Consider the following 14,824-nt stretch of genomic DNA (forward strand, 5'->3'; position numbering starts at 1 on the left):
AGGATTTTGCCGGGCATAATTATGATATAAAAAAAGCTAAAATAGGAATTTAGACATTTGAACTATTTTTAGGAGATCGAACTATGGTGCTGATAGTAACCTTGATCAATTTATCAGTAAATTAAACAAATTCTATATACTCAAATGACTACTATCTTAAGTCTGCAAGCTTTATTTTAAATAGTTTTGGTACATGCAAACAATTATTTTATTTATCGAATTAGATAGATAGATAGATAGATAGATTTGGATTTTATTGGATCAACATTTGAATTTAACAATAGAAACGTTTTTACATTTACATTTACGAAAATCATTATGACATGGCATTTGCCGTCTGCCAGATTTACAACTATAATATGTTAATTTAATTACAAAGATATAACCGTTTTAAATAACATATGTGTTTAAAATAAGGAATTATATGGAAACCAATAAAATTTAAAATTCAAATAAGATACAGTTAAAGGTTTGTTTAATCAAAAATCTTCGTTAATTATTCTTGCTCTATATCTGAGCGCAATTACACAATATTCATAAAGTCTATTAATGTTCATTTGATTCAATTCGTCCAGGACTTGCTCTTCAGATAAAACATCGCTTCCAAGAACGCTTCTTCTGGTTTCTTTCAGAGTTGGGCATCTTCCCAAAAAGTGAATTTCGTCTTCTCTTTCTTTCATGTTGCAAATGCTGCATTCTAATGGTAGATCCGGTCTGTGAGGCATGAAGTTCAGATTGATAAGCTCGCGGCGAAGTCTGACCATTGTAGCGATAACATTAACCTTATTAGAGTCATGAAAATAGTTTTTCTCTGCCAAATTGTGATTTAATCTACTGTAAACTGTTCTGTAGACGGAACTGGAGGCTTCAGCTATATATTCAGCTCTACATTTCTCATCCACCTTCGAGATTACATTGTAGAAGAGAGTCTTGCAACTACCAATGTTTTCCAGGTTTAAATCAAAGCTTAAATTGCATTCTTCAGCTAGTTTTGACCACTCTCTATACCAGCTGTTTCGTTCAAGTATGGCACTGATAGCTACCTTCTTGACTAATCTGGATTCTGATAAATTGAATATGTACTGAAGAAAATCGGCTTGCAACTTCAAGGTCTTTATGTGTAAAGGTGATAGTCCTGTTTCGAGCATTACCACGTAATTTGGTGTGTTGACTGGTAAGCTAAATATCCTTTTAATATAGTGTGTCAAGAGTTTTTCCACCGTTTGAAATCTCATACATCCCCAAACTTGTGCGCCATATAAAAGTATGCTCTCCGATACTGCTTCAAATACCTTGTGTTTACTGCTATGCGCAATGTTTCTGTTCATGAAGCATCTTTTCCGTGATATGTTAATGGCTGTTTTCGCCTTTTCTAACTTCACAGTTAAATGCTTCTGCATGCTCAAACTTCTCGTAAAAATTACCCCTAGGTATTTGTATTCGGTTACACACTCTAAGGCTTCTCCGTTAAATGACCATTTCTCGTTAGAAGCATTTCTTCCACCACCGTTTTTAAATATCATCACTTTAGACTTTTGCGTATTAACGATTAAGTTCCATAAGCAACAATAATTATATAACCTGTTTATCATAAGCTGTAATGCTTCCGGCGAATACGCAAACATGACAATATCATCTGCAAATAATAAGGCTTTCATATGTGTTCCTGCGAAATCCACGCCACCAGGAAGATAATCAATCAGGTCATTTATAAAAAGTGAGAACAAAGTGGGGCTCAATGTGCAGCCTTGCCTTACTCCGGATGAGGTCACAAACCAATCTGACAACTCTGCACCATTCCATACAGCCGCTCGTGTTCCTCTATAGAGATTCTCTAGCGCACGTCCAAATTTCATCGATAACCCCGCGTTATATAGCTTGTAGAATAAGGCACCTCTATTTATTGTATCGAATGCCGCTTGAAAGTCGATGAAAAATACATATAATTTCTATTTTTGAACGATAAAGCTTTCTGCAAGACTTCGGAGTACAAAAATATTGTCCATTGTAGAGTAGCCTGCTCTAAAACCTGCTTGAAACTCTTTCAGTATGTTCTGAGACTTAATCCACTTGTTGAGCCTTTTCTGCATCATCGTTGTAAGAATTTTATATGTTGCATTCAAGAAGGAAATGCCCCGATAGTTTGAAGCATCCGCGTATGATCCTTTCTTATGTATTGGGAATATAACAGCTTCTTGAAATTCATTCACTACCAAATTCCCCTCTATGACTTTATTGAACATCGTAAGAAGTCGATCATTAAGTGCAGAAGTGCCATATTTGTAAAATTCGGCTGGGATACCGTTTGCGCCTGCTGCTTTCCCATCTTTCAGAGTACATAACGCTTGCTCCAATTCTTGTGCAGTAAACTGCGAGTCCAATATTTCATTGGTTATACCAGGTGTTGCATATTGCCAGATCGATGGCATCATTTCTGGGTTGAGGAGTTTCCGAAAGTGTTCGGCTAGCATATTTGCACACAGATTTTTGTGTATTGGCGGTTTTTTACCATTTAGCTCCCACGCAAGTTTCCAAAACGTTGATGCATTATTACAGGAGGCCAACCTGGCCGCTTGTCGTTCCTCATACTCTCGCTTTTTGCTTTTGCACAGTTTTTTATATGTCGTATTAGCTTCGATGTATATGTTTCTAAATTGACCTTGAGGTGAGTTTCTGAAATTCCTGAGCCATGCGAATGAAATTCTGCGTGCCTTCTGGCATTCTTCGTCAAACCAAGGCTCTACCCTTATTTTGTTTCGTGTAGTACTAATCTGCTGCTGTGGATAAGATGCCTTAACAATTTGATCTAGCAAGCGAAAGTCCGTATTTTGGCTGTTGTGTAGATTCGTGTCCAAACGTTGTCTGTATAAAGAGGCTTTTGAGAGTTTCCAGTTGAGTCTAGGAAGTAATTGGTCGATGTTATTTACCACAGTTGAATGCCCAGTCATCCGTAAGGTAACGACTATCGGCAGATGGTCTGAGTATGGAAGTTCTCGCACCTCGAAATCAGTCACAAAGGGTTCCCAATCTTCGCCTATCATTGAATAATCAATAGTTGATGAACCTTGACCACCAACAAAAGTAAAATCACCAGAAACGTCACTGGGCATTGTTCCATTTAGAATTCTCAATCCAAACGAGTCACACAGTTCAATTATTCGTTTTCCTCTTGTATTGCACACTACATCTTTAGTCTGCCTATTAATTCCTTTTGCTTCGTTAATTGTTCCTGCAACTTGACCGATTCTCCCGTTCAGATCCCCAATCAGCATTATTTTCGATGAACTAATCGTATTAAATATCTCGCCGAGATTATCAAAGTCCTCATCCCAATTATTGCAATTCAAGTACAGGGGGAGTATCAAAAGGGTTTTGTTGTTGATTTGCAATTTAACGTACGTTGGGTGATTTTGATTGAGAAACTCACACTTCAAGTTTACTAACTCTTTTTTGTAACCAAAGTAACATCCTCCACTTGCTCTTCCTCTTGTTTGACTTCGTATTGCCGGGATCCACATAAACTTATAATCTATTAGTTTATTATCTATACTTGTGTAATTGTTCTCTGTTACAAAAGTTTCAAATACAAATATTATGTCAAAAGTGTTAACAAATTTATAAAAATCACTAAATAACGCTTTATTGGTCAAACCTGACACATTATAAGATAAAATGTTTAAATATTTTTGGATACTGTCTAAATTACTTGAGTTTGAATTATTTAAACTACGGCAGACGGCATTAATACTAAATACTACAATTTACACTCCCAACTGCAGCACTGGTTGTAGGCACATGAACTGTATTACCGACGTTGTTGGTTGATTGTGCAGTTTCTGTCAAGTTGTTGCTGTCACTGCATGCTGTCAGAATTTTGTTCATTAATGTCATACCAATTTCATCATCTGTTTCACATTTAAGCATGTTGTTATAATTTATCGAATTATATTGTGCAGTTCTATAACTTAGATTCTTTATTCGATAGATTGACATCAAATGAGATAGTAATATTCGTAATAAAGATTTGCTTTAGTCATAAAAATAGTAAAACTCAAAAGTAAGAAATGATTCTATTATTTCAGCCATAGCTGTATATATCTAGAGCAACACCTTAATTGTCATATTGTATACAGACAACAAATATTATTTATTATTAAGAATATAAAATAAATCCTGTCATCAAAGAAAATTCGCTTTTAATTGAGATACTACAGAAATATTCCTACCTTCCCGAATTTCGTTTTCCAACTGTTTGTATATTTATGCGCATCAATCAAATCAATGACGTACGAAATTAAATTCCCAAAAACATAATTAGATGGAAATATCAGTGAAAGATAAGGAAAATTTATTTGGCATGTCATGTCCATGTCATTGAATTAACAAGAAAAACAAAAGAGAATGAAACGCCTTATCTGATGGATACAAGTAAAAGTGGCATTTTGACATTAGGTAGAAATAGTACAACAATAAAATATAAGCAGGATGCGTGAAATGAAATTGTTTAATTTTATAAACGAAACGATTTCCGATGGTGAAATAATAAAATAGAGAAGATAAATGAAACAAAATTGTTTTCCCTTTAATTTCAGACAGACTAAGATACTCCTCTAATAAACTGACATGAATATATGACTTTTATAGATGAATAGTTTAAAATGTAAACACGTTGGATCTCAATCTAAAATAATAAAGAAGTTACCAAATAGAATAATATATAATTACAAAATGCCACAAGTTTTGCATTGAGTCTAGGCTAGATTTCCATATTATTAACCTAAAGCGTTGTTTTATTTGGAAGAGCTGTTCTGTCAATAGATACATATCTGGTGATTATAAAGTTTCAATTTGTATCGATTAAAAAAGTATTTTCAAAATTATTCCATTAGGACTCTCAGAATGTGAAATAGCTAGCAGACTTAACAGAAGCGAGAAAATTTTAATCAATTATCTTGATGATTTACAAAAATATTGGAGAAAATAAAAGTCAGAAAAAACAACATTATGAGAAAAGCGGTCAATTTTACGACTTGCCCCAAATTCGATTTTATCAGCTACTAAAATAAGGGCCAAAAGATAAATATCAGAAAACTTAAAAAGAAACTTGCTTTGAGGCAAGCACACAAGGAGCCATGCAAATAGAAACTCTGAAGACTTGTAGCAACCATATTATAATTCACAGTAGCTCTATGTAGCTCATATTATATGGAACCCGATTTATTCGAGAAAATATGCGTCAAGACAAAGTACAATGGTCATCTTCTGATGAGCCCAACCATTGCACCGGGGCGAAACGCATATTTGAACACTATGCTGGTTTATTTTTATTTTTATTTTCATTTCATGATTTTAAAAATAAAAATATTATTTTCATGATTTAAAATCATATTTATTAGAAACATATTGTCTTTTTGGATGACAAATAGTTTAATCTTGACGATCCAGATGATCTGAGAAAGGACCTACTTATTTTTGAAAGACATCATACCTGTACATCAGGTGGAATGGAGCTGAGGTATAACCTACTATAGAACAATTGACTTGGAATTTATTTTAAATGGTTTCTGGAACGGTCATTTCTAAAAATTCAAAACATTTTTGAACCTCTTTCTTATAATTTCAACAAGACAATCCACACTTCCAGGCTTGTTAAAATACGATTTCACCGTGAACGTAAACGGTCAACGTGTTGACTGTCCGAAGTAAATATGACATCACGATTTGTTAAAAAACACTTTAGGGTAGTATAGGAAGTTATTGAAATCGGTCTAATTTGTCGAATTGAAAATTTTGACATTTCTCGACGTTTCAAGGTCCGTAGAGTCGAAATAAAAGATTTTTAGAAATATGTCTGAACGTGCAGCCAGCGTGCTTAGGTTCGCGACGTTTTTTTCATCGTCCATAGCTCAAGAACCAGAAGAGATATCGACTTCAAATAAATGTTGTTATACATTGTCTATAGCGCAATACGGTTGTAATATATTTATATACAATTTTCCAATGTTTCGGTCAATTCCATCACAGCTGCTCCAAAATATTTTATACGAAACTCTTTCAAAACAGGACATCATGCAATGAAGTGCTGTACATCTTCTCTCTCATTAAGGTTGCAAAGGTCGCATAGGATCGGAAGATCTGGTCGGTGCTGAATGTAATTTAAATTTAATAGTTCGCCTCTAACTTTAAATTTAATTTTGGGGAAACGGTTGAGGAGGTTTAGTTGACTGTAAATCATTCAATTGAGCTCTTTAAACTTCTAAACGCGACATGGCTTAACTTTCTCTATTATCGTTTTAAAATACTTTCACCTAAGCTAAGATCCAACTCCTCCCACTTACCCCTGGATAATAAAATCTGTTTAAATACTTGTCTCAGCAATCTTTCTACGTCGATTTCCCTCACCTTGATAATGAAGCCAAAATACAGTTTTAAGGTCCTTAAGAACGATGGAGGTTCAGTTGTTTCCAAAAGTAGCATATAAATTTGAGTGCAAATTGGTAGCCAAAAAATGCGCTTTAAGAAATACCTGAGGAACCTTTCCACCTCCTCGTATTGGCAATATTCCCAAACTTGCGCGCTATAAAGCAATATAGAAGCTGCTGTCACATGAAAAATGTTTTGCTTTGAACTATGCTCAACAATTTTATTATCGATGCAACGTTTCCACACAGAAGAAACTGCTCTTTTCGATTCCGGTAGCTTGGATTCAAAATACTTTTTTATGTTGAGGTTAGATGTTATTAAAAGCCCTAGGTATTTGTACTCTCGAACAATTGCAACATATTCACCTTTGTACATCCACTTTTCATTATTTGCATATCTTCCTCCTCCGCCCGAAATATCATAATTTTAGACTTCTGTAAATTTACTGACAGATTCCAATTTTCACAGTATGTCTCCAGTCTGTTCACCATACGCTGCATTCCTTCCAACGCAACGCTTCAGATAAAAAAAAAAACAATATCATCCGCAAAAATCAGTCCTGGTATCCGAGTACTTCAAAACCAGATTCCTCCTCCGACCTCCTCCAATATATCATTAATAAACAAAACAAATAGTAGTGTGCTCAACACACAGCCTTCTTTGACTCCCATTTCTGTTGAAAACTCTTCGGAAATATACTCCCCATCCTATAAGTAGGCCACATTATTTTTATACCATTATTTGAAACTCCAAGCTTAAAATACTTATAAAAAAGAGCTTCGCGGGCGATTAAATCAAACGCAGCTTGAAAACCCACAAAAAAGGCGTACAGTTTGTGTTTCCTTCTTTTGAAGTCCTCTGCAATGTTTATCAAACTGAATACTTGGTTTATAGTCGAATAGCCCTTTCTAAATCCTGCTTGAAATGCATTAAGAATTTTCTTTTCTTCGGTCCAATGTGCAAGCCTATTGTTGCTTCCCAACATATTCTTTTGTTATTAACATAACTTTCAAAACCAAAATGTGTATCTCAAAATTATATATTTATTTAATTCAATCAATTTAACATTTTTATCTGCACATTTGACACCAATGATGAAAGCGGGAAAAAGATTCGTTAGACTGCGATGCCTTTCAAGACATTAAAACACAAGGTTTAACTATCTCAACAACCAGTCAAGCGAATTTTTACCTTGCTCTTCTATTTAAGTTATTTCGATTTATATGAATTTAATTAAAACAAAACAATTCAATCTAAATTATAAAATCAGTAATTCACGCGTGAATGAAACAATGCGAAATGTAATACACAAACTGTCAGAATATTATAACGTGAAACTAAAATACGCATTTCATTAAAACTCGAAACACCTATTACAATTAGAGTACTGAAAAGCTTTACGGAAGAATTCAAGAAGGAGATTTCCCTTTAATTTTCCGGTACATCACAAGACCCCTTTTTCTGTAAGCGGTATATTATTGAACTTTTGAAGCTTTCAGGGACGTTTACGCTCTTAAAAATCATGTTGAACTCCTCTGTCAATACGGATAAGAACTCTATGAAACAGTTCTTAAAAAATTTTACTGGAATTCGGTCTTCGCCCCGAGCCGTACCCATTTTGGCATTTTCAATTACATTTTTTTAGATCAGTAGTCGAGAATGGTGGATCAAGAAATTCATCTTTGAAATACGGAGCTGCGTACTGTGAAAGCGGTGCAAATTTCGGCGCGTTGAGTAATTTTGTAAAACAAATACGGAGATCAGACGCTTTCATCGATGCAGAAATTAAATTGGTTCTTCCGTTGATAGATTTGACAGCTTTCCAAAATTCTGCGGATGACTTTGTCATATTTAAAACGACGCTCCAGCCTTTTTCTTTTTTTAACTTCCCATAGGAAGTTACTGTAATGGGTCCGATTTGTCAAATTGAAAATTTTGACATTTCTCGACGTTTCAAGGTCCCTAGAGTCAAAATAAAAGATTTTTAGAAAGATGCCTGTGCGTGGGTGTGTACGTACGTTTGTACGTTCGCGACGTTTTTTTCGTCGTCCGAAGCTCAAGAACCAGAAGAGATATCGACTTCAAATAAATTTTGTTATACAGATAATAAGGCAGAAAGAAGTAGAAAGGGCTCTCAACAAAATTGCGTGGGTGGATTTTTTACCATAGCAATTTGAAAAAAAAGGTGAAAATTTTGGTTAACCCTAAATATCTTACGAACCAAAAACGCTAGAGACTTGAATTAAATTTAATATAATAAACTGTAACGTGATCTTAAAGAAGTTTATTTTTTGAAAAAAAAACTATCTAACGGTTTTTTTTTCTAAATCAAAAAAAACTGAAAAAAAAATTGGCACCTCCTAAATTTAACGACTTACATATGATTTCATCTCCAAAACAATTTTGAGCAACGGAGAATAATGTTTTTGACATCTGATAAAATTTTGAGAAAAATCAAATTGACAGTTTTTTTTATAAAAAATAAAAATCTAAAAAAAACATTACTCAAAGTTCGTAAAAATTAAATATCGATTCAAATATCTTTTCAAAAACTTGAAATTTAGGCTTCAAGCTTATTTTTTCTTATAAGAAATATTGTTTTTAACATTCAATAAAATTTTGAGAAAAATCGAATTGACAGTTTTTTTACAAAAAATAAAAACCTAAAAAAAAATAATAAAAGTTGGTAAAAATTGATTTTCGACTCAAATATCTTTTCAAAACTTTAAGATATTGGCTTTAATTTACTTTTATCTTTCAAAAAATATTGTTGTCAACATTCAGTAAAATTTTGAAAAAATCGAATCAACAGTTTTTTTTTATAAAAAATTAAGAACCGAACAAAAATTAACAAAAGTTGGTAAAAATTGAATATGGTTTCAAATATCTTCTCAAAAACTTGAAAGTTAGACTTCAAACTTATTTTATCTTATAAGAAATATTGTTTTAAGCATTCTGAAAGATGTTGAGAAAAATCAAATTGACAGTTTTTTTACAAAAAATAAAAACCTTAAAAAAAAATTTATAACAGTTGGTAAAAATTGATGTTCGACTCAAATATCTTTTCAAAAATTGTAGATATTGGCTTTTAACTACTTTTATCTTTCAAAAAATATTGTTGTTAACATTTAGTAAAATTTTGAAAATTGAATTGAATTGACAGTTTTTTTTTCAAAAAATAACACTCTAAAAAAAAACAATACTAAAACTTGGTAAAAATTTACTTTCGACTCAAATAGGTTTTCAAAAATTAAAAATATTGGCTTCAAACTTATTTTATTTTACAGAAAATATTGTTTTCGATATTTAGTGATTTTTATATAAAAATCAAACAGTCCAAACTGATACTAGTACATATAGACAAACTTTTAAGCAAGACAAATCGACAGACGGGATGGGAAGCTATCAGTGTGGGCAGTGCCGGTTTTAGCACTACTAGCGCCCTGGGCGAGAATTCTTCGGCGCCCCCTAACTGCAATTCAATTACATACGAAAAAAGGCAATGTGTACAATGAAATAACTATCTATTTAAAAAAAACATTTATTTAAAAAACTAATAAAATTTCACTTTTCTAGCCTTTACATCGGCGAACTCTTTTATTAGACATTCAAAGTCCATGTTTTCTGCAATTTCGTTTTCGATTGATAAAGTTGCTAAGTTTGTTAATCTAGATTGAGAGATTGTCGATCGTAGATATGTTTTAATCAGCTTTAGCTTGGAAAAACTTCTTTCTCCACTAGCAACCGTTACAGGTATAGTCAGTAATATTCGAAATGCTATCCATACATTTGGATACAGTTCCTGTAAGTTGCGATCTTTAATAAAATTTAAAACATAAGCAGGGGTAGCCACATTCTGATCAGGCAAAAAAGATTTCAGGCTTATGAGTTCATCACACAACATACAACCATCTATATCTGATTTAGAATTCACAGTTAATTTCAATTGGAGATCACTACAGAGTTTGACAAGGTCGGGTTTTTCAGGAATCTGTTTTATATTGTACAAAAAAGACCAGCAATCCGAGTACTCATTGAACTGTTCAAATCTTTCATTAACTGAAATTAATGTAGCGTCCAAGAGAGAGTTGAAAAATTCTACCTCAAATTTCTTTTCAGGAGAAACAATAGGCTCGTCGCGGGCAGTTTCATCAGCTTGACGCTTAACAAATCGAATTCTTTTTGTGGCCTTAAACACAGGTTCAACTTCCAGTTCTTCAGCCAATTCTTTTGCAGTTGAAATGGCGCTTTTAAAGCCTGTATTTCTATATTCTTCCAAGAAAGTGCAGCATTTTTTCAACATTTCTGTGCATTTACTGAGATCTATATCTGGTGATTGTAGAGATTTACTAACGACGTTAATTTGAAAAAGTATGTCATACCAAACAACCAATGAAACTATGAAACTGAAATCTTTTAACTGTTCAGCTAGAGTAGTAGCCTCATGAGAGACTTGAACATCAGTTTTCTGAGTTTCAATTGCCAAAGTAATTAAAGCGTCATGGATGGCACTAATTTGATAACGAACTGCTTTGACACTGCTTATTCTTGCTTCCCAACGTGTGTCACTGAGCTTTTTTAGAGTATATAATCCCAGGCTATCGGTTAGAATTTTCCATCGATGAACAGAAGCTGAAAACAATGTGAACAACCTCTGAAGTACCCCAAACAAAGTCACTGATTTTACGGAAGACTTAGCGGCATCGCATAGTACGAGATTGTAGCTATGACAGCCACAAGGTACATAAACAGCTAAGGGATTTATGTCTAGAATTCTCCTTTGAACACCAACATTTTTCCCTTTCATATTCGCCCCGTTGTCATAACCCTGACCCCTGCAGTCGTTCAATTCAAGTCCGTGTTTATTTAAAATATCAATAATAACTTCAGTTAGTTTTTCACCAGTCGACTGATTTACAGGCAAAAATTCTACAAAATGCTCTTTTACTGATATTTTATCGTCATTTGATGATATATCAACAAATCGTATTGTCAGTGAAAGTTGTTCTACGTGACTAATGTCCGGTGTACAGTCAGCTATAATAGAATAATATTTTGATTTCTTTGCGCGTGATATGATTTCTGACTTCACTTTTTTACCCATCAGCTCTATTAATTCATTTTGAATGTCTTTTCCGCAGTAGTGGTCTGCAATATCACCCTTCATAGCTAATCGCAAGTGCTCCTGCATAACTGGATCAAATTTAGCTAGTAATTGTACTAAGCCCAAAAACTTTCCGTTATTTGGCGTATATAATTTGTCAGAATTACCTCTGAACGCCATATTGTTTTCAGCTAAATAAAGTGTAATATGCATCAATCTAGATAAAACATTATTCCATCTTGTAGTTTCCTTTTTAATCAAATATTGCTCTTGGCAATCTATTGTTTTGCCTATTTTTAAAAGTAGTTCAGTTTCAATCCATGAAAGGTAAAACTTCTTATGTGAAGTGCTATTCTCGTGAGTTTTTAACATTTCAGACAAGTGTTTCCAGTCGTTATATCCTTCAGATACTAAACTCGACGTTGAGCTACTATCAAACAGCCGGCAACAAAAACAATAAACTCGATCCTTGGAAATGGAGTATACTAACCAACGACGCTGAATTGTCTCACTGTTTGCTAGTTTTTTTATGAAATGAGAATTAGAAAAATGTCGCCCTGTATCATTTTTCGGATAATCATCACAGTGAGTTTGCAGTGGGCCGGTATTTATAATATAATCAATTATTTTGCTATTTCGAATAGGTGGCCAAGTAGCTGGATCCGCTATATTCGGGACAACAGTATCAACATCATCTAATACATGTATTTGTTGTACATCAATAACAGATTCTTGAGCAGCATCTGTAATCGTAGCACAACTTGCTCCCTCACTTCGGGATTTTTCATCCACAATCTCTTGAGTAGCTATTCCATCGGACTTGCCAGACAGAGGCTCCACTGCCGATGCATTCGTTTTTATTGCAGATGTAGATGCCACATTCAACTCTTGATTTTTTGTTCTGATATATTTATCTATATTCATAAACTTCTTTGTTTTTTGAAATTCCTTTTCTTTTTCCGCTTTCCGTTTCCTATATTCTGACCCAGATGGTTTTCTTTTGATAAAATCACCCTGTTCAGACATTTTGTACCTTCTAGTTGTAATAAATAAAATCTGCAACAAATTAAATCTGTATCAATCGAATATCGAAACATTTATAAAAATGAATTGATTGCAATAAAACTTCGTTACAACGCTATTGACGTTCCAGAGATTATGCTGCCCAAACGTATAAACATATAAACAAATTTTATAAATATTAATAGATAGCAGAGACCGAAAAACATAGTATTTATTTATTTACATTGCACGTCTCAAAGTTACAACAATTACACAAAGTTATATAAAACAATTATGTGACACCCTGTTAGGGTGTTACAAAGATAGAGAGCCTGGAGCCAATTTCAATAATTAACCTGTTATTTTAACATCTTATATACTTTAAGTATTAGGGAGTGTGTAGTATAGATAGTAAAAATAAATTTGTACTTACTTATTGATGTGATCCGTCAAAAATTAAACACCTACTTATACACTATTTATTTGTCTACTTTTTAAATAGGCAAAACTAATGTCACTCTGTAGTTGGAACAAGAGCATCGTAACGTAGCGTTAAACGTTTGATTACTGTGTTTGTTTGTTTTAAAACAATCGAATAATTATTTTAAGAGCGTCCACTTATGTCAAGCAAGAAGATGATTGTGTTCTGTTTTGTCAAAAATTAAAAACAGATAGATCCCGGGGAATCCCCGACCATAGAAAAACACATTGTTTCTGTTACCGCGTTTACAAGGAGAATTGAATCCGAATTGAATCAGGATTTAACGCCGTATAGACCTGGATCGGATCGAAATAGGATTACTCGATCCAATCCCACTGAAAGAGGTGAATCGAATCGAAAATTTGTTTGTAAACCTGAATCGGGGAATCGAGTTATTGGTGTGTGAGGTTTTGCTTGTGTGCGTGCGATGAGTTTTTTTCCCTCTTGTTTGTTCTAAGCTGAATTTAATTTGGCGCGCGTCTTTGTGTTGAGAGCATTTTTATAAAATGTGAAATTTATTTGAAAGTTATTCACGTAGCAGTACGCACACAAATAAAACCCAAATGTCATTTCGATTCCATTTGAATTCGATTCCTCGATTCAGTGCCACCATATACCTGGATCGAAATCTCAATTCGATTCGATTCGATTCCTCGATCTCCTCTTGTAACCAGGGTATGTATGTTTGGGAAGTCGGGGATTCCCGAGAAATTAAACCGATTGAACACAACGTTCTAGTGCTGCCAACTTACAATTTTTACCTAAATTTTGGGAAAATTACAAGTAAGTAGGCTGGGTCGGCGAAAAAAGACAAGAAACTATATAATATTTTTTGTCGTTAAGTTAAATGACTGTTACCATGTATTAAAAAAAAATAACTCTAATAGTAAACCTCTGCTTTAATATGGGAAATTATCGATAGGTGTAGTTAAATACGGAAAAACTCGAATTATTGTTATGCTATAAAATAATATGCTGTTCTGTTTTACCATAATATTTTTCATGTTGAGTTTCCTTTCAATTCATGCTGACAGTGAGGCAACTTGAAAACAAAAAAAATCCCTCACGGTTCTTGTCTTTTTTTGACCTAGTGGGCCTTGCTCAATGAGCGAGGGAACAATAAGGGGGTGCCTGTGGAAAATTATAAAGAATCAGATAGAGGCGCCGGACGAAAATGGGCGCCGCGGCCTGCGGCGCCCCTTTTGATCCGGCGCCCCTGGGCGGTCGCCCAACCGCGCCCTACCCTAACGCCGGTACTGAGTGTGGGTCGCATCCCAGCCTCTTTTTTTGTATTGGCATCTGCATACATTATTTTGAAAAGAGATGTGTTGAATTCCCTCAGCACCTTTAAGAAAGCGAACGACTTTTAGACACTCATCGTCAAACCATTCCTGCCTAAAAATATTATGCTCCTTAACTTCCATGCCTGCTATAACGCGATACCAAAATAGTATATTTTTGGAAACAAAATCCAATTAACTGTTTTTTATCTGAAAACTGAAAAAAAATGTCACCTCGAAAATTTTACGAATAAAAAATGATTTCCAGAACAATTTTTTGCAAAGAAGAATAAAGATGTTATCTGGTAAAATTTTGAGAAAAATCAAATTGACAGTTTTTTTTATTAAAAATAAAAACCTAAAAAAAACTATTACTCAAAGTTGGTAAAAATTGAATATTGGCTCAGATTCAATCAATTCAATCTACTCAAAAACTTGGGATTAAGGCTTCAAGCTTATTTTATTTATTTTTACAAAAAAAAACCTTAAGCAAAAAATCAATAAAAGTTGGTAAAAATTGAAAAATTTTAAGAA

General features: G+C 33.7%; 1 protein-coding gene and 1 long non-coding RNA gene across 2 annotated transcripts; both read right to left on the minus strand.

Moving 5' to 3' along the window:
- Positions 1–479: 479 nt before the first annotated feature.
- Positions 480–3,924, minus strand: LOC129951626 (uncharacterized). Its single transcript, XM_056063876.1, has 3 exons — positions 3,810–3,924; positions 2,030–3,565; positions 480–1,918 (listed from the first exon to the last, which is right to left on the minus strand). The coding sequence occupies exons 1-3, from the start codon at positions 3,922–3,924 to the stop codon at positions 480–482; spliced, it is 3,090 nt and encodes a 1,029-aa protein (XP_055919851.1).
- Positions 3,925–10,475: 6,551 nt separating this feature from the next.
- On the minus strand, positions 10,476–13,161 carry LOC129940539 (uncharacterized). Its single transcript, XR_008780704.1, has 3 exons — positions 12,963–13,161; positions 10,806–11,055; positions 10,476–10,746 (listed from the first exon to the last, which is right to left on the minus strand). It is a non-coding gene; the product is annotated as an uncharacterized LOC129940539 (long non-coding RNA).
- Between the last annotated feature and the right edge of the window lie 1,663 nt (positions 13,162–14,824).

Source organism: Eupeodes corollae, chromosome 1 (assembly GCF_945859685.1).
Source record: "Eupeodes corollae chromosome 1, idEupCoro1.1, whole genome shotgun sequence".
Classification (NCBI taxonomy): Eukaryota; Metazoa; Arthropoda; class Insecta; order Diptera; family Syrphidae; genus Eupeodes; species Eupeodes corollae.

Excerpts from the sequence above, each read along its gene's own strand:
- LOC129951626 (XM_056063876.1), bottom strand. The coding sequence starts at position 3,924 with ATGCTTAAATGTGAAACAGATGATGAAATTGGTATGACATTAATGAAC. Across the intron at positions 3,566-3,809 it reads ACAATCAACCAACAACGTCG|AGAACAATTACACAAGTATA; the intron begins GTAATACAGTTC and ends CTTTTGTAACAG. Across the intron at positions 1,919-2,029 it reads ACTGAAAGAGTTTCAAGCAG|CGGCATTCGATACAATAAAT; the intron begins GTTTTAGAGCAG and ends TCGACTTTCAAG.